The sequence below is a fragment of the Electrophorus electricus genome, chromosome 18 (assembly GCF_041902795.1).
Source record: "Electrophorus electricus isolate QZ-2024a chromosome 18, ASM4190279v1, whole genome shotgun sequence".
NCBI lineage: Eukaryota > Metazoa > Chordata > Actinopteri > Gymnotiformes > Gymnotidae > Electrophorus > Electrophorus electricus.
In genome coordinates this window covers 4,692,787-4,712,500 of record NC_137514.1, presented here as the reverse complement: position 1 = coordinate 4,712,500, position 19,714 = coordinate 4,692,787, and the positions used below count along the sequence as shown (strand labels likewise).

At 37.8% G+C, this 19,714-nt stretch overlaps 1 protein-coding gene across 5 annotated transcripts in view; it reads left to right on the top strand.

The window, feature by feature from the left end:
* LOC118242654 (adhesion G protein-coupled receptor E3-like) overlaps positions 1-18,606 on the top strand; it is a 20,884-nt gene extending 2,278 nt beyond the window's left edge. The window contains exons 2-19 of one of the 5 annotated variants that reach the window (XM_081700815.1): positions 1,305-1,366; positions 1,664-1,714; positions 3,979-4,146; positions 4,261-4,623; positions 4,774-4,980; positions 5,338-5,411; positions 5,621-5,698; positions 6,240-6,426; positions 6,602-6,721; positions 6,930-7,108; positions 7,331-7,489; positions 11,031-11,237; positions 11,645-11,877; positions 12,026-12,092; positions 13,671-13,762; positions 16,666-16,828; positions 17,634-17,729; positions 18,062-18,606. In XM_081700815.1, coding sequence (XP_081556941.1) covers positions 1,348-1,366; positions 1,664-1,714; positions 3,979-4,146; positions 4,261-4,623; positions 4,774-4,980; positions 5,338-5,411; positions 5,621-5,698; positions 6,240-6,426; positions 6,602-6,721; positions 6,930-7,108; positions 7,331-7,489; positions 11,031-11,237; positions 11,645-11,877; positions 12,026-12,092; positions 13,671-13,762; positions 16,666-16,828; positions 17,634-17,714 — 2,448 coding nt within the window. In that variant the 5' untranslated portion in view covers positions 1,305-1,347 and the 3' untranslated portion in view covers positions 17,715-17,729; positions 18,062-18,606. Of the gene's footprint in view, positions 1-1,304; positions 1,367-1,663; positions 1,715-3,978; positions 4,147-4,260; positions 4,624-4,773; positions 4,981-5,337; positions 5,412-5,620; positions 5,699-6,239; positions 6,427-6,601; positions 6,722-6,929; positions 7,109-7,330; positions 7,490-11,030; positions 11,238-11,644; positions 11,878-12,025; positions 12,093-13,670; positions 13,763-16,665; positions 16,829-17,633 lie in introns of those variants that run through there. The other 4 variants (XM_081700814.1, XM_081700816.1, XM_081700812.1 and 1 more) reach the window with 4 other exon arrangements.
* Positions 18,607-19,714: the final 1,108 nt, after the last annotated feature.

Below are 19,714 nucleotides of genomic sequence, written 5' to 3'. Positions count from 1 at the left end.
GACATAGCGCTCTGAGGCCTGAGGTCTGCACTTATTCATTCAAGATGCCGAATCATATATAGGAAAAGTCAACAAGATATAAAGTATGGAATTTAAGATGGATCTGATCCATAGTCCTGTCCTGAATTGTTAATTATACACCCATGAATTGTTAAGTACACATAAATGAATTGTTAGCTATGCCCTCTGGGCTTCTGTAGATCACCTGGTGCTGGTAACACTAAGGACTTGGGTTTGATTCTCTGAGCTTGGAGAGCACCGACTGTCATACTGATAAATATTGTTCTGGCTAAGAGTATCTACCAAATGCTGTAAATATATTGACTGCTTGGTTGAGTCTACCAAACATTACCACTGGCAGTCTTCATACTTTGTGGTTAAAACTCTCCTCACAGAGTTTGCCCCAAATATCATGTAGGTCAAAAGCACTGAAAAGAAAATGCATAGACATAACAGTGCATTCGAAATTGAAGAAGCCTTGTAACCTAACATGATTGGTCTACATAATAGGATGTTACACAAGATAGTGGATAGGGATTAACTAAAGTACTTTTCACTGGTGGAGAGTGACAGGTGTGATCACACATTAGAGGAGTCTACCCCTCTCTTGTCATAACACTGCCTGACTTGCTACAAATGACACCATCCATAATACAAAGTGGTCTTCATTAAAGTATTTAAGTGTATGAGGTAATGAAATAGAGTGCATCTCTATGCATATATCACCTTTTACCTTTATCAGATCAGAGTTAGCCCATCAGACCTGCGGTAGCCCCTCAGATCGGCATTAACCCATATATATATGTGTGTGTGTGTGTGTGTGTGTGTGTGTGTGTGTGTGTGTGTGTGTGTGTGTGTGTGTATGTGTGTGTGTTACCATTGATTTTTACATATAATCAATGGTTTGCACCTTTTAACCTTTCCAGATATCAACATTAACATATTAAATAGGACTAAAGTTTATCTGTATGATATATGTATTACAACCATGCTTTGTTGCCTAACTTGCATGTACCAGTTGCTTGTGAATGCGATGAATTAGACATGTCTGCCCCTATGTGGTAAAGGAATAAACTGCACTGTAGTGGCCAAGAAGTAAAATAAACTCCACCAATACTTGAAAACTTCCACATGCTGCACTACAGGCATTAAAGTAATGGAAACTGAAACTGAAGATGATCATGGGTGGAAGGTTATGGATCAAACTTACCCATTGAGCACTCCCTGCTGGTCTCTCAATGGTCAAGGTGCTGATGATATAATCGTAGGTGTCCTACTGCACTAAGCTCTGTGCTTCTCCACAGTCACTGTCTTCTGTTATTGCTACTCAGACCACAGTGGAGAGAGATGACCTGCTTTCTGACATGTGAGTCCTCTGTGTTGACTATTTTTGGTGGTGGAATAAATGTTTTAAGTCCATAAGAACTTTTCTTAGGAACATATTTAGGTTTATGCTGTTCTGAAGGACACAGGAGGCACAACTAGATGTGTTTTAGGATTAAACCTGTGCTTGATTCTACTTGTCTGTTCTAATTGTTTGTTACTGTAGTTTTATTTTCATGAATATGAGCATCCTGAAATACTAGATGAATTCAGCCAAATGATGATATTTGGATTGTGATGTTTGGATGTATACTCAGTAAACTCTGTCTCTATCCACCAGGGATCACTGCTACTGCAGTATTGTCTACACTTGGCGTAACTGAGATGTACTGTGAGTAAAGCCTAAATCCATACATATACTGGGCAATGAATATGTCAGTGCTATAAATAAATAAATAACTTTTTTCAGTATTTTTTTTTCACAGCATGACCCCCTCCTTCTAGACTCCTCCCCATGTCAGTGTGATATCTTGCTTCTGTTTGTCTACATGGCCACACCCCTTCTTTTTTATTCGATTAGGTGTTACACCTGCTGTGTTTTTAGCTACCACTTTGTGCGCTAGACTGTTTGTTGCATTATGTATGCTGTCAATTATTGTTCTTTGTGTTTGGTTTTGTTTCTGTTTTGTGCACAATAAATGTCTGTGTCTGTGGAAACGTCTCTCGCCTCTGCATTTTGCCTTGCTTCATCTTCATCTCAGATACACAGAACACTGAAGGAAGGCGTAAGCCAAGAAGGGAAGGAAGTGACGTAGCTGCCCCAACCTAGTTTGCATGGAGGAACCCTGGTGGGTATGCTCCCCACCGGCCTGGAAGAGAAGAGTTCCCCTGGCCATTTTGGGGGGGTCTGGCGGTCCAGGGTCCAACTCGGCAGGGTCCTACCTGCTCCCACGGACTACTGGGATGATTACAAGGACTAAGGCAAGTAAGAGAGCTATGAAGACCTTGATAGCCTCAGGATGGAAGCGGAGTCCCACCACTCTGAGGACCTTCCATGTAGGTCAAAGAGGCCTTCCATGAGGATTCTAGTTCCATATCAGATATGGGGTCAGGGACCAACAGCAAGTTCCCAGCATCCAAGGCTCCACCCAGAACATGTTGCTCTAGAGCCTGTGAGCTTCCTCATGTTCCCACAAAAAGGGCTTGGGACACTCCCTCACCTAGTGCATACAGTCCCAGGGCCTGTGTGCCTGTTCGTCAGTCTGGACTGGTGAGATGGAAGCATCGTCAGCCCCTGAACTCAAGGCAGGTACCTCATCAGATATGCTGCCCAGATTATCTGCCAGAAAGACAAAGACGCCGTCACCACCCAAACTGGCGGTGAGCGCCTCCATCTGGATGTGCCAGACCTTGCCTCAACCAGCAACAGGAAGACTTTTGTGTCTGTTCCCCTTCCTGTCAGTGTGCCTGTCTCTGTGCCTGTCCCTGTCCCTGTCATAGTCTTGGTTCCTGCTGTCCTCCCCTCTGTCCTGTCCACGCTAGCCTGTGTCAGTTTGCTCAATCCTCTGACCTCATTTGGCCATTTGGTGTTGGTTTCGGGGCCATGGCCTAATAGGCTGGTGTGCCGGGAGTCGCTCCATCAGGGTTTTAATTAGGATTCAGTGTTTGTCTATTAGGAATGTGCAGGTAAAATGCTGTATAATGTACATTTATATAAATGTTTATATTACCCTATACTTCCTTTAATGCAATTCCTTTGATTGTTTTCTTAATGCAAGTAGATGCATTAAGATGCAATGTAACAATCAGATTGAGGTAGCAAGATAAGGAACTAAATGCTGTAAGCTTATTTTTCTGTAACATAACGCAATGTTTATACAGTTCAGGCAGTGAACGGAAGTGTTGGCCATTTAGTGAGAAAAAGCAACAGACACATTGCAATCACCAAAAGTACTGACATGGCGGTGATCATTAGCTATCCAGTTTTTTATTATAGATGGTAGGAACATTCTTAGCTACTTGATCAATTTCCACAGGTGTGAAATTTAATCAACCATAAACAATCATTTCTAACAAGGACATAGTTATCCAAAGTAGAAATGATCCAAAATTAGAGTGTCAGTGAAGAGCCGGAAGATCAGATTAAAGCTGAACATTCAGAGAGAAGATACATTCAAACCAATGCAGCAAGTTAAGAAATATAATAACATAACATTTGAGGTAGATTTTAAGATATACAAGCATTTTGTTCTTTGTCTCACTATAAGATAGAATTAATAGTCAAATGTTACATTGCAACATTAGCAAGGTATTAGAATTTCTAAAGGATTTTGTGACCTTGAAATATCCTGTGGAAATCTGAGACACATTTTTTTTTTTTAGCTCATCTATAACTTTAAAACTCATTTAAAACTCAAACACCATAAAATATTGTTACATGAAAAATGAGAGAAATATGTTTTTTGAGCACACAGTGGTTTTACAAATCCAGCATTAAACTGATTTACCCCCATTTAACCTTTTTTAAAAATGGTCTTGAAATCTTTGCTTCATAATTAGTTTTGGATATCAGAGTATTAAAAGTTGGGAATTTAGGTAGACTACAGATTGTTTGTTTGTTATAAACATGCTAAAATGTAATCTATTCACTGTTAGATAATTTCACCATAAATGGTAATGCTAAAGGATCTGCGTGTACACTGCCTTTTATTTACAAAGGAAATACTTACAACACATGTGTGGAATTCAACCACAGCACCTCATGGTGCAGCACGACTAGTGACTATGACAAAGATGAGCAATGGGGAGAATGTGTTTATGAAGGTAATATCTGCCCAGTTTTTGTGAGGATAAATTTAATATTTTATTAGTAGTATTTATAGGGAGGTGCATGTAAATGTTTGTAATCTGACTTCTCTCTAATCTTCTGCTTCTCAGATCCTTGTATCTTTCATAAGCTTCTATCTGACCCTTGGCGCAATATTGGCTTTAACTCTACCTCTTTTGCTGAGTGGCCAATGAATGATCTTAAACTGCAGGAAGGATGGTACCAGGTCTTTGGTATTGGTGGAGACGTTTTAGATGGCACTTGCTCAGCCAATCGTAGTGGTACCAATATGTCCTATTCAATCACATCATGCAAACCATCTCAGAGCTCAAATCAGAACCTATATAACTGCATGTTACTTTGTAGTACTAGTTCTGCATGCTCTCTTACTAGACAAATTGTAAACCGTGCATCCTGTCATGGAGGATTCTTTATCTATTATCTCTTCCCAACTACTGGAATTTTTTCTACAAGTAAGAAGTGGTTTGCAAATACACATTTCAGTTCTGTGGCATATCAAAAATAAGTCACATCTAAACTATTTAAAGTTTAAAATTAAAGCAGGTATGAAGTAGATTGTTTTTTTTTTCTTCTTGTTTTCAACATTTTCCATTCACTTGCAGGTCATTCATTCTGCAGTGCATCTTCCTGTGGTGAGCATGCGCAGTGTAATCATGATGGCAGCTGTGTGTGTGACTCTGGACTGTTAATACCTGATGGATTCCTGCCCAAAGGAGACTCTTATGGCTGTACAGGTGCCCCTCCATCTGTTACAACTGATACAACCTCTGCCATCTTGATGACCACAGCCATCAATTATACTATTTCAGGTTAACACATACTTCTTAATAGTAGGTTCACTGCAGTGGCATTAATATCGGCATGGAAAGGGATACCACATTATTTTCACCTTTGCCTCATTACTGGTTTTGAAATCTGAATATTCTTGAAAAAAAAACTAGCCACTTTATGATGGACATACAAACAACTTACAGGTGTTTCATTTTACAAGTTAAAATGAGTTAAAGTTCTTCCTTCAGAACCATATCTTGCAAAACACACTCTGTATCACTTTAAAATGTTAATGCTAAAAGTATTATAATGACTTATTGAAGTAGATAATGGAATTCAGGGTTATATCGGTACCTTTTGCAATCCTTTTTTCATGATGAACTGTCTTTTCTCAGTTCCAGATATCACAGTGTCTGAGGATTGCCAGTACTGGACTAACACTAAGAACCTCTCTCACCGACAAACACGGGTAATGATCAGAGATTCAGAGAGTAATTAACAGTCTTTGTTAATTAGCAAGCCAGTAAACTGAACCTGGGGATATAATTTGTGGCAAGATTCATACTTCTTCAAATTACCTTTTTACACCTCAGACTTCAATGTACTTTTAACATCGTTAATAATTCTGTGCAAAAATCCAAGTCCTAAGATATTTGTAGAACTTGCTTTTTGTTTTAGGATAATATCATAGCAGAGTGTTATAAGAATCTGTCAAGCCAGATTGATGACTTCAGTACTAAAGAGTTAACAAGGAATGTGAGTATAAAAGCTGAACCTAAAAAATATCTCACCAATAAACTGATAATCACCCACTTCTCCCCATTTTGTTGTGAATCTGAGGCTTCTTGGCATTCTCAATTAAAGTAACTCATCAATAAACTGTTACTCACACACTTCTCACTGTTGTAAGTTAAAGTAGGATCATCAATAATCTCTTATTTAGATGTTTCTCACTGTTATTATTATTATTCTTATTATTATTATTATTGTTAATATTATTATTATTATTATTATTATTATTATTATTAGTAGTAGTAGTAGTAGTAGAAGTAGTAGTAGTAGCATTTATATAACGCCTTTCTCAAACTTAAGGTTATTTTTTAAAAATATTGGTTTTTTATTATTTTTAAAATTTATTTATTTATTTATTTACACAGACACACTCACACACACCTGATGAATGTTGTGAATTAAGGTTGTAACACAGCTGTAAATGATTATCTGAATAGACAGTTCAGTAGCAGGAAAGTGGACAATTTCTTTACATATGTGTAATTTTAGTCTGGTTACTGAGCAGGTCGTGGAGAAAGTTTTGGAAAGGTTCATTCCTACTGCTCATCAACAACTTAGCATTGGAAGCAGTAATCAGGATGAACTAGTCTCCTCTCTGAACACCATGCTGAATACCACAGAGAAACTGGTGTCTGCACTGGTGAAGATCACAGAGACCAGCTATGCTATCAACATCTCCCTCCCAGATATAGGTAACCACACAGATTTATGTGAACTACAAGGGGAGTGGGTGTGGAAGGAAACATAAAGGCATGCGTTGTATTGCTCAGGGTGCAGCATAAAAAACTTTCCATACTGTTTTCACCAGAACTCTGTGCTACTCTGTTTGATGTTAGCTAATGTACCCAACATATGTTTTTCTATCAGAGATACACGTACTTGCAGTTGGACCAAATAGTTTCTTGGGAAAAACATCTGTGATCAACACAGCAGATGCTCAAATGGAAATTGATCTCATTGGGATATCTAAAAGTGAAATGAATAAAGGTACAAGGTCTTTAAATATTTAAAACAAATTGACTTTGATACTAACTACCTAACATATGTATATACCTGTCATATAATTTGGGTACATAATACATAGCTATACTTTAAAACAACAACAACAACAACAACAACAACAACAACAACAACAACAATAATAATAATAATTTAGAGGCAACCCTTTTTACTTTGCTGTTTTTATGTGTTTCAGGACATGCTGCTGTGTCCTTTGTGAGCTACACAAACATACCCAGTATGCTGAACAGAAGCTTCAACAGTGAAACCAACATGGAACAAACGTTAATGTCCACTTTGGTGTCAGCCACACTGCCCAAAACCACTAACAAAACACTCAACAAACCAGTGAACTTCACCCTGAAACACACTCCGGTGAGTTATTCTTTTCAAACTGAATTCTTTGATAATAATGAATAACTGATCTGAATAAATACTTGAAATTTGAGGTGCTGATTTTTGTTTAGAAAGTTACAAAAGAAGAATAAATAGGGTAATTGACTCTTGTAGACGTAAAGCAAAATTTGAGTTGCTGGTTAACAAACTATTTGATATTAATGTATTCTAAGACGTTTTTCTACCTTGTTTCTTGCCTAGATATTAAACCCTGATCATATTCCTTCCTGTGTTTACTGGAAGGAAACTGAATGGGTTGTAGATGGCTGTACACTTATCAAGACCAACAGCAGTCACAGTGTTTGCTCCTGTGATCACCTCTCAACCTTCGCCCTCATCATGCAGATCAACCCAACTCAGGTAAAGGAATGACGGATCACACTTCACAAAAGTGAAATCATTTCAATCATTTCTTAAAGAGCCAAGAGGACAGGAATGGCTGATTGCCCATGCTTTCTTCCATGCTACTCTGTACCTTTCTCTGGTGGTTGAAAGTGGCCTACTCAAGGGTTGTTGAAATTCACAATGCTCGTTGGGACATTACATTTTTGATTTTGGCTGTATACTTAAGATGATAGAAAGATATTTTGGTGATTAATTAATTGTGGCTTGTAAAAGGGAGATCTACACTTATAATACCTGCTAGATTTATGACTAGGTGTTTTTAGTTTTAGTTTAGTTTTTAGATCCCTAAAAAGATGTGGACTAAATTTAGGGTGTAATCAGCCAATGAGAAAGCCAAGTATATCTGTGAAATATTTGTGAAATTATGTGTGTGTGTGTGTGTGTGTGTGTGTGTGTGAGTGTGTGTGTTGTAGAATTTGATGGGAGCATATATAGATTGAATAAAATGGGGCCCAGAATTAATCCCTGAGGATTCCAGGTTACAGCTCTCCTGTCAGATTCATAACTCCCAATCCTGACAAAATAATAAATAAATACTTACTAAATAATACTTTCTAAATAAATCCCAAATAATTGGAGGACAGTTCCTGATAGCCTTATTCAGTTTTCCTGCCAAAAGTACTTTTTGCTCTACAGTGTCAAATGTAGCACCAAGATCTAGTAATACTTACGAGCCAGTATAGGGGCTTTTATAATTTAGTACCTTAATTAGGGCAGTCTCTTTGCTATGGTGTGGGCAGAAACCTGATTGGAAATTGTGAAGATGACAAATTACATTTAAAAATTTGTTTAGTTGATTATACACTACTTTCTCTATTATGTCACTTATAAAAGAAAGATCTGAGACAGTGCTATAGTTGTTAAGTAATGAAACATCAAGAGTTTTCATTTTCAACAGTAGCCTAATTGCATCGGTTTTCAGTCATTTATGGAATATGGCTGAATAGGCATAATACATTAACTTGTTGAAGCAGATCAGCAGTTACAGATTTAAATTTGTTTTTGATAAAGTCATTTATTAGTATCAAGACAATATGCAGATGGTTTAAGATGGTTTAAGTATTTTAAGGTCATTTATATTAATAACTGGTTTGTTCTGGGGTGGCATTGCATTGTCTCATTATTTGACGGTGAGGTATTGATCGTATAATCACAGTATAATCACAAATTCATTACTGGAGAGGAGATATGTGATTATCTGCTTTAGGGCATTGTTAGCTTTTCTTCCATGACAAACAGAATGTGGGTATTTTTCATGTTTCCATCAACTTAGAGAGAAGAAACTGTCTAGCTCCACCTAACACAAGATTAAAGTAGAAAGGTTTTGTTTATAGGTGTTGTAGTTGATTAAAGTAGAAAGGCTTTGTATATAGGTGTTGTAATTGATTGTTTGTTGTTTCTCCACTTATACCCAGCTGTTCTGTACTCTCTTTATCATGACGTTTCTCCTTGGAGCTTTCTGTTTAACCTTAGTCATTGTAGGTTTTAACAGGGCAAAAGCATCCATGACAATTAAAATGTTCAAGTTGAAGTGATCTAGGAGACATCAGTGGAGTCTGATCTTGTGGATGGTGACACAGCTGTAGTCTTTATGAATTTATCACATGTACTCTCATTTATGTACATTTTTTGAAACAAAGCATAGCTGGACTAAGGATCTAGAAAGATCAGTATGTCAAAGAAAACACAAAAAATTCCAAATCCTTAACAATAATGTAAGAAATGTTGATAAACTTAGAAATGAGTAAATCTAGAATCTGGTTCTGCAGGTCACCAATATGCAATATGAACATTTCAAATAAAATAGAAAGTTCTTTGGTGTTATGTGGACTTTAAAATCATCACTTATGATAAAACTTGTCAGTCACAGGAAATGTTACAGTATTTCAAAAAAGTCATCGATGAACTTTGCACAATATTTTGAAGATCTGCAAATTATTAAAAGAAGGATTCTATAAGCATGTTTTCAACATAAAATGCAAGTATTGAAAAGACCCTGACCCTGTTCATCCCCAAGACATAATACCCTAACCCTGAGCCTGTTCATCACCAAGACATAATACCCTAACCCTGAGCCTGTTCATCACCAAGACATAATACCCTAACCCTGAGCCTGTTCATCACCAAGACATAATACCCTAACCCTGACCCTGTTCATCTCTAATACATAATACCCTAACCCTGACCCTGTTCATCACCAAGACATAATACCCTAACCCTGACCCTGTTCATCACCAAGACATAATACCCTAATCCTGACCCTGTTCATCACCAAGACATAATACCCTAATCCTGACCCTGTTCATCACCAAGACATAATACCCTAACCCTGACCCTGTTCATCTCTAATACATAATACCCTAACCCTGACCCTGTTCATCACCAAGACATAATACTCTAATCCTGACCCTGTTCATCACCAAGACATAATACCCTAATCCTGACCCTGTTGATCACCAAGACATAATACTCTAATCCTGACCCTGTTCATCACCAAGACATAATACCCTAACCCTGACCCTGTTCATCCCCAAGACATAATACCCTAACCCTGAGCCTGTTCATCACCAAGACATAATACCCTAACCCTGACCCTGTTCATCTCTAATACATAATACCCTAACCCTGACCCTGTTCATCACCAAGACATAATACTCTAATCCTGACCCTGTTCATCACCAAGACATAATACCCTAATCCTGACCCTGTTCATCACCAAGACATTATACCCTAACCCTGACCCTGTTCATCACCAAGACATAATACCCTAACCCTGACCCTGTTCATCACAAAGATGTAATACCCTAACCCTGACCCTGTTCATCACCAAGACATAACACCCTAACCCTGACCCTGTTCATCACCAAGACATAATACCCTAACCCTGACCCTGTTCATCACCAAGACATAATACCCTAATCCTGACCCTGTTCATCACCAAGACATAATACCCTAATCCTGACCCTGTTCATCACCAAGACATAATACCCTAACCCTGAGCCTGTTCTTCACCAAGACATAATGCCCTAACCCTGACCCTGTTCATTGAGAGCAGATACAGTACTGCCTTCTGCTAACCTCTTTTCAGAAAGGCACATTAAAATTATTTTATATGAGTTTATACGGTCCTTTACTAGAAACGATTTGCTAGCCAAAGACCTGGTTGTCTCTGGTTGGAAGTGACATATTTATACTGTTAATGAATGTCATGAACGTCATGCCACAGATATCAGACTAGCAGAATGTCAGGCCGTAGTCTGCACCCTTACACTAGTATTTGATGATTGTCATTGTTCAGACACATATCATGGACACAATGTATATCAAGTTATGAAACTCCTAGCATTTCTACCTAGGTCCCCTATTCCTCTATAATGAGCAAGAAGTGCCATGTTGATTGCAGTGTCAACATTTTAAAACAGACAATATTTAAGAAATTTGATGGATTGCTGTTTTTCTGTTGTTGTTGTTGTTGTTTTGTTTCATTTCTTTTTAGAGTGATCAACTCATAGTGCTGCTAAATACGACATTTGTAGCAGTAGGGCTGGTGTTCCTGAGCTTGGCTCTGTTGACCTTTGCCATTTTCCGTGGGAACCCGAGAGTGACAAACCCTGCTCTGATCAACCTGTGTATAAGCCTACTGCTGGCTCACCTCCTCTTCCTGCTCACACAACACTTCCTGCAGTACATACAACCCAAACAGGTGAGCACAATTATCCACATAGACTGTAAAATATTATTTATGTTTCAGATTTTAAAAAACAAGTAACCCAGCAACCTTACAGTTTTTGAGTAATTGTACCTCAAAAAGTTAACAGACCAATAATTTAGATATAAATTATGTTCACTTTCTACTTTAAGTTTACTTAATTTTTGGTAGCCTGATTACTTTCTTTTTTGAGTTTAGAGTTTCATAATGTGATTTCAACAGTTTACATAACAATGTGATATATATATATATATATATATATATATATATATATATATATATATATATATATATATATATATATATATATATAGATAAACTGGAAACACAAATTATAATAGCATTGTTTTGTAATTATTTCTCTCTCTCTCTCTCTCTCTCTCTCTCTCTCTCTCTCTCAGCTGGTGTGTGCACTGTTGGCAGGTGTTCTGCACTTCCTCTTTCTCTCTGCGTTTGTGTGGATGTTCATTGAGGCTGTGCTTCTCTTTATCACTGTAAAGAGCCTATCAAAGATCAGATCAAAGCAGAAGGAGGCACTTATAATGAGGTGTTTGATTGTGATTGGATATGGGAGTTCTTTGATTGTGGTGGGCATGTCTGCAGCACTGGGGCCTAATGGATATGGAAGTGACAAGTGAGTGTGGAGAGCATTTGGAGGAAGTTTAATCAGGTTGAGGAGGAGAGAGTTAAATATGGTACCTTTATCTAGTCAGGTCTACTGATGTGTTTTCATAGTAAGAACATCAGACAGCTGTTTCTGTTGTCTGTTCTTTCCTCTGTAGATGCTGGCTTAAGGAGGACAGGGGTTTCATCTGGAGTTTCCTGGGTCCAGTTTATTTCATTCTTGCAGTAAGTGCTGATGAACTGATTCCACAATGGCCTTTAAATGATGGAGCATTTATTATGCTTTCTGAAGCCTCTCCCCCTCCCTGATAACCTTATTATTCACAGTCCCTCAAGATCTAAGTATTAACTAGATTAGGGTTTGGTACATGTGCCAAAGTAGTGGTTAATTATTTAGTTTGATAAAATGATAGCAAGTACTACATCTAAATGTATTTCATGGACATGCTTTGCAGCTTTAAGCTTTTAACCCCACACAGTCCAGGGGACATTGCAGACGATCAAGATGCTCATTCCACCTGAAAACAAAAACGAGTAATCTGTCTGCCTTAAGATTTTGAAATGCAATTCGAACTTTAATTATAAAACAGAATATAAAACATATCATTTTGTTAACCTAGTATTGAAGGCACAGTTAACTCCAAAATACAAGGCAACCAGGTACCTACTTTTTCAAGCTAAAACCAATCTTTTGGTTTACAATCAGGAACCTTTTCAGGTCAACATTCCCTGAATATGTATCACATGTTTCTAATTTTCACCTCACCCTTAAATACTGTTTACTTCCTGTAATGAGTCCCATAGGAACAGGCGAGAGGTACAGGGGTGCGGTTTATTAAATGAGGAAAAACACAATCACTGAGGGCAAAATGAACAGGGGCAAGGGGAACACGTAGAGGTAGAACAACACATGAACCAGACAAATGGAAAAGCAAGAGTGACGACAATGTAGCGAGTGGAATTTAAACACCACAGAACAAAGCAGACTTCCCAACATAACCAACCACCTGGGAGCCAAAAATACAGGGCTTCAATAATCAGGACCACTAGGCACTAAACAGACTCAGGTGAACGTGAGAACTGGGAGAACCAAAACAAGGACTGGAATCAAGGAACAGATGAGAGGCGGAGAAAGTGAAACTAAGGAGCGGAACGAGGGAGTACAGGAAAAGAGACGACAGGGAAACCCTGACAACAGGGACACCAGGAGGGTGGCCATTCGTGACACTTCCATTCCTTCATAGTGCGGTATTGCCACTGAGCATACTGGGTGGTTTGTCCCAGTTTGCCCTTTTGACTTTTTCAATGTCTTTTTTGCTCAATGGCTTTTCAACTATTTTTTTTTCTCTCTGGATGTCCCCTTGGTTTGTGATTTATCTTGTGCCAGTCCTGACTTCCCATTGGGCTTTGACTATGTGTTTGATTTGACCAATTATCAGTAAAGTTCTACTGACTGATCTTAGCCACAAGCAACTGGCTACTTCTACCATTTTACACAAATTTGAATTGAATCTATTTTGCATTTTCTGTACAATAAAACTATTGAAAATATTTATTTTATTGTAATATTTATTTTAAATAAATCTAAATTCAAAGCTAGCATTGTTCTAAAATTTTGTGATCATCAACTAAACTAGGGATGAACAGTTTTAACCAATACTTTGTACTTACTTTCGCTTTGCCTGAATTAAATAGTCAGTAGCTACTCTTGAATACTGGAGAAAATAATCCTTTTGGTTTGATTAGTGTGATTTGGTTACACTTCTGTAGTATTAACTCAGTAATGTTTCATTGCAATTACAGTGCAACACGATCCTGTTCAGCTTAATCATCTTCAGTATCATGGTCGCTCTGACACGCCTGAACAGTGACGTTTCCCAGATTAAACAGATGAGGTAACAAACCACACATTATTTTGAAGCACATTATATTGTGTATCAAAAATGCATAATTTTATGAATTATTGGAAGGGGGCACTGCCCTATACACATAGGGAAAAACTAATCTAACTAATATCTAATAACTAATACCTGTGAAAAACCGAAGATTTATTAACATCAGTCTCATTTCTCAATTAGTTCATATTTTGTGCAGTGACCAAATACCACTGATTCAAATATACTTGCCAAGTATATTTGATGAAAAAATGTGAAGTTTATTGATTAATGAATAAACAAATTATTGATGTTGTGAGACAGGTGTTATAGGCTACTATAGCAGACTCGGGTGTACAGAATCTCTAATGAATGACAGCTGTGGGATAAATGAAAGGGGAATGAAGAGATAAAGGAAATAAATCAAATACTACTACTAATAATAATAATAAAGAAAACAATAAAAGGAAAGAACACAAATCATAGAGGTAGAACTTTAGTGTAAGCCAGAGAACTGATTAGCTATGGTGCTAACTAAGATAAGACTATCCTACCCAAAGAGCAAACAAATCTAACTACTGGAAGGTTGCCTGAAAGGGAGGATGTCACGCACTGCTCCTTCCCCATAATACAGGTTGTCACGTGGCACGGTCCGCCGCGTGCGGGGAATCCACAGGTGTATTGTTTATCTGTTTAGTAACCGCACCCCCCTGAAATTGCACACATGTGCACAGGCTTTGTCAAGCGTTGCTGGGTCTATTTAAACCCATGTCCACATGAACTTTGTTTGTTGGTCATTGTCGCTACGTAAGTCGTTTAACGTCAACATCCGTCATTGTAACTATTTGCGATAGCCGTAACGTCTGTGTTTGTGTGATCACCTTTGTTAGTGTGTACTTTGCTAAATGTAAAACCGTGTAATCATGTTCACTGTCAATTTTTGTAAGTGGCTGTCGTGTAGTGTGTGTTTCATGTTAATAAATGTCCCACATGATCGAGGAGGTCTGTGCGTCCTGCCCCGCGCACTGCGGCACTCGGGCCAGCAGCGTTACAGAGGAGATTCCTGTTATTATATGGACTAATGAGGGGAGGAAATATTAACCTGGACAGAAATATCGCAGGGTAGTGCAACGTGCTAAACACCTTGAGATAGCATATTAATGGAAAATACAGATATAAGAGCACAGAAGAGAAAGATAGAGAAAGATAGAAAGCATGATTATTACAAACATATTGTACTGTCCTAGTATAATTCATTTAAACAAGCTTCCTATGTCTATTATACTTGAGATGTGGAAGTAATCACTAAGTAACACACGTATAAAGGGTAGTATGCAAACAATAGAATTAAAGGGTTTAGGAATGGATATAATAATTTCATGAAGTTAGCAAATTTAGTGAGAGCGGGTTTCATAACAGTTCGGCGATGATAGCTAGTTCGATCTCACTCAGAATTGAGGTTGTACTGAGAATGTTATGTATATCACAATGCATTGTTGGCCATACATGGTTAATAAGTCCAGATGGGGCAGTCTGTTATAGTCACTGAGAGGCACTATGGATCCATTGTCTTTACAGTCAGTATCAACTATAAAATCTTGTTGTACTCATGGAAATTCAATGACGTTATTATCCATTTATAAATCTGGTCTCGTTGCCATGCTTGCGAGAAAAACTTTCGTATGGGAAAGGTCAAATTCCAAATTCCAATTTTCCTGATCTATGCATTCTGGATTGTGAAGAAATCCTTAAATTCCCAGCAGAGTATTTATGTTCTATCAGTGCCTCAGCCCAGATCTTGGGTCATTAAGTTTTGGGCCACGTGTCCATGCAGAGTAATAAACATTCCTTACAAAGTCGCTTTGAAGACCTGACAAGGCAGTGGAGTGCCCTTTTTAGTAGAGCCAAAAGAGTTCTGGTCAGAGTGGGTTGTGCCAGGGTTGAAAGTCCGGTCAGGCAGTAAAGCAGGGACTAGCATTCCAAAGCATCTTGACCTTCTGTGAGGGGTGTTGGGGTTACCTTAGGTTTAACTGCAGGAGCAAGAGCTGCAGCTCCTACTACATCTCCCCCACTCAGTATGATGGTCAAGACCAAGAAGGCTGCAGGTAGAGGAAGACAGCACATTATATTGTAACATTTGGATATCATATAGTTCATATTTAGAATAAAACAATCAGTAACATTTGACATAGTCACTGTTACAATTACAGTGTAACAATACCATTAATTACAGTATGGCATATTGAGTAGCAATAGTGTAACAATCCCAGCACGTACAGAGATGGAGTTGCTTTTTGTCAGCTGATTGCAGCTTTATTAGAGAAAAAGTGAATTGCACAGACATAATTTAAAGTGAAAGCCAGGGATAAAATCCAGAAATCAGTCAATGAAACAAACAAAACAGATGGAGAACAGGCAAAGAGAGCAATCCAAAAACTGGCAGAGATCCAACAAACCAGAGAAACAAACACTATGACAAATGGCTCCGCGATGTAACATGAGTAAACGAGACTGCACAAAGACAAAATGACCACATGAGGGTTATATACAGAGAGTAACTAGGACAAACAAGACACATGTAATAAAAATAATGTGGAGATACTAACCGGGGGTGGAACCCACAGAAACCAAAACAAGGAAGCACAAGGAAACAAAACCAATAACTAAACAGAGGAGGGAGGGGCGAATGTGACAAATAGTTTGATATTCTGTATATACTCTGTGCTTACGCTGTGCAGACTGATACTTGTTTTCATTATGTATCAGGGGTCTTTTTATACATTTTACTATGTTAATGACACTATAATTAATAGTTAATAGTTTAGTTACTCTGTAGTAGAGGATATTTTAGTAATGGATAAAATTATAAGCTAATAATTGCTCTCTCTCTCTCTCTTTCTTTCTCTATGTCTCTCTGTCTTTAGGACCATTGCATTTAAAACCATAGCCCAGTGTATCATCCTGGGATGTCCCTGGATCCTGGGGCCATTCACAAGCAGCAGTAAGGTGGTGGAGATCCTCTTCCTGGTCCTCAACTCCCAGCAGGGCACCTTCATCTTCCTGGTCCACTGTGTCCTCAACCAAGAGGTCAGTCATCACCTGCTGTGTTTAAGAGACTTGGCTGTCTCACTTACAAATCTGTCACGTGTCACTACAATGCAGCATCCATTTCTTACTTACTCAGAGCTGATTTGATGTCTAGCAGTGGGGAAACCATACACAACTGAATATTCCAGAGAACTGTTCACTTTTTAACGGAGCAAGGAAAAAGACCACAGGAGTTTGTGAGGGGATAGTATTTATTTTTGCCCAGATTATCCTAGTTACAGCTCTGCACCGAATGGAAACATTACTTATCAAATTTGTAGCATCTTTTTAATTCACATCAAGTTCAGTTTATTTAAACTTTATGTTAAGCCAAAGAGTTGCATTCTACTAGATTTATTACCATTTTTCTGGACATGCCACCTAAAATTCCAGGACATTGTAGCCTGCACTCTTTTTTTGTCATTTTCATCCCTCTTTCCTATGAAAATTAAATGTATTACCTCTCATATTTTCTCACAAAAATATGTGTTGACTTCCTCAGTCCATGCCATTCAATCTGTGCTGGTATCCTCCTCTTTTCATGCTGTTGACATACCTTTTCACCAAATTACTTAGACTTATAACACTGTGAAGCAAAAACCTGTCTCTTATATGCTAAATTAGTTTGTCTTAATATTTTGCTTACTTGTAAATCAGTCCAGTGAATACAGAGGGAGGGCTAAAATTTCATCTGATTTCAGATTATGAGTGGCATATATTTGTCAGTCTACTGATAAAACCAGTCTAGTGATGCAACGTAACATGTTGAATGATGTTGCCTGCTCCCTGTCTCATCTATTTCCAGGTCAGACAACAGTACAAGAAGTTGATTGGTGTTTTGTTTATCCCCAGTGAAAGCACCATAACAGAAGTCCAGATGACATGATTACATAATTTGTCTGTGGGTCTTACAAATTCTGTCAGCATTTTATTACATTTTATTATGTGACTGAGAACAAATTCTCATTTAGTCTCCATACACTCAAATTCTCATTTACTCTCCATACAATCAAGCTGTTACATGAAGCATTGAACAGGGAACCTGTGAAACAATATACAGCTTTTGGACATTTTCAAATATTGAAAATAAAATGTTTCACATTAGAAGCAAAAAGTTAAATAATAGTTTAAATAACCTAGATGCTTTTACCCAGAGGACCAATGTAATGTGATTCCCCACTCTGCTATAGGTCTAATATTTCTAAAGTCTGCAATGTTCTCTTATTCTTATAGAAACTTCTTCCACTAGTGTGTCGAGGTGATGGGATTAGTGCAGCACTCTCTTCTCTGTCTTATCCCAAAAGGTCTATTAGCAGTGTACAGCAGGAAGCTAGCAGAATCCTCTCACACTCCCACCAGGATGAGAGTGATCGCAATCTTTTTTTTTAAGTGTGTGTGAAAAGTAATTTTATTGTCTTTGTACAAAATATACATGGTCCCTCCCTGGTATTGTGGTGGATCTGGATATTTTACAGTTTTGATAGTATACAATAGATTATGTGAATAAAGTAAAGCTATACAAGCACATATGTAATTGACACACAACTAAGGTAAGGAGGTATCATCTGTGCATCAGTAAAGCTTCAAAAAGAGTTTTGTAAAGATTTTACAGTGATCATGATCTTCAAAATCTGTTTGCTATCTTTTGTTTAATTGTCTTCATGATCTTGTATGTATATACAAAATATATAATGAGCACTTTCTAGCAAACTTGCCTCTTGCTCCCTCTGTGCTGCCAGCGTCACACTTTACTTAAAGTAGTGAAATAAAATGTATTAATGCTCTTGTTGTTGTTCTTCTTGCTGTTGTATTTCCATATATCATAAATCCATTATGCACCAAAATCTAAAAGATTATATTGTCTATGCATCAGTGCATTGAAAGTAGCTGCCCTCACGCAAGTAATTCAAACCATTCAGCTTCAAATCACTATGTTGACTTTGACACTGAATGTAAAGAAACTTGTGTAAATGTAAAGAGATACAAAACTTTGAAAGGAGGAGAAACATGGAAAAAGGAGATCATGGAGAATACCACATTTCTATACTTAAGTGACATTCAACAACTTAATGTAAATAATGTGTGTTCCTGCTTAGGAGGTGTATTGATTGCTGTTATAAACAAATGAAACACTGTAGTCACTATGCAAATGTAACACACAAGCTCAGAACATATAGACCAAGTGTGAGTTTATTAAGAGCCAGAAGACAGGTTTAAAGTGGCAGACAAAATCCAAAGAACTAATCTAAAAAACAGTAAAAATTCTACAAACAACAACCACTAAGAACTAGGATAGCTCAGAAATGCAAGAAAATCAACAAGACCTCACACAGAACAAAGTGATGGTGTTTCTTTACTACAACAGGTGATGATCATTAATACGGTATAAGTAGGGGAATGCTGATTAATATTGAGGAGCTTGCAGGAGAGGGACTGTCATCTGTGACAGCATCATTCAGTACTTTTCAATAGTTTAGTAATGGTTGATTGGATATGGATTAATCATAGGCCCTGTCTAAATGCTGCTGTTAATAGTGTCATCAACCTGAAAATGCTTTTATTCCCTTCCAATGCTAAACCAATTATTTGTTTTTTGTTTGTTTTTTGGTGAAATATACAAGATTATTTATGTTGGCTTGTCAGGTATTCCCATCCCTGGACATCTCGCTTCCATTGGCGATAGCCTTCCATGTGCTTCTTTGTTTTGGTTTTGCTCTGTTCTGCCTCCTTGTTTAGTCCTCCACCCTGATTGCATTCACCTGAGTCTAGTTATCCCTTGTTGAGTGCTGTTTTTAAGATCTGTGTTTGTTAGTTTGCTTGTTGGATATTGTATGACTTGCTTGGGTTTCATGTTCAGCATACTCTCTGTGTTGCTAGTAGCTACTT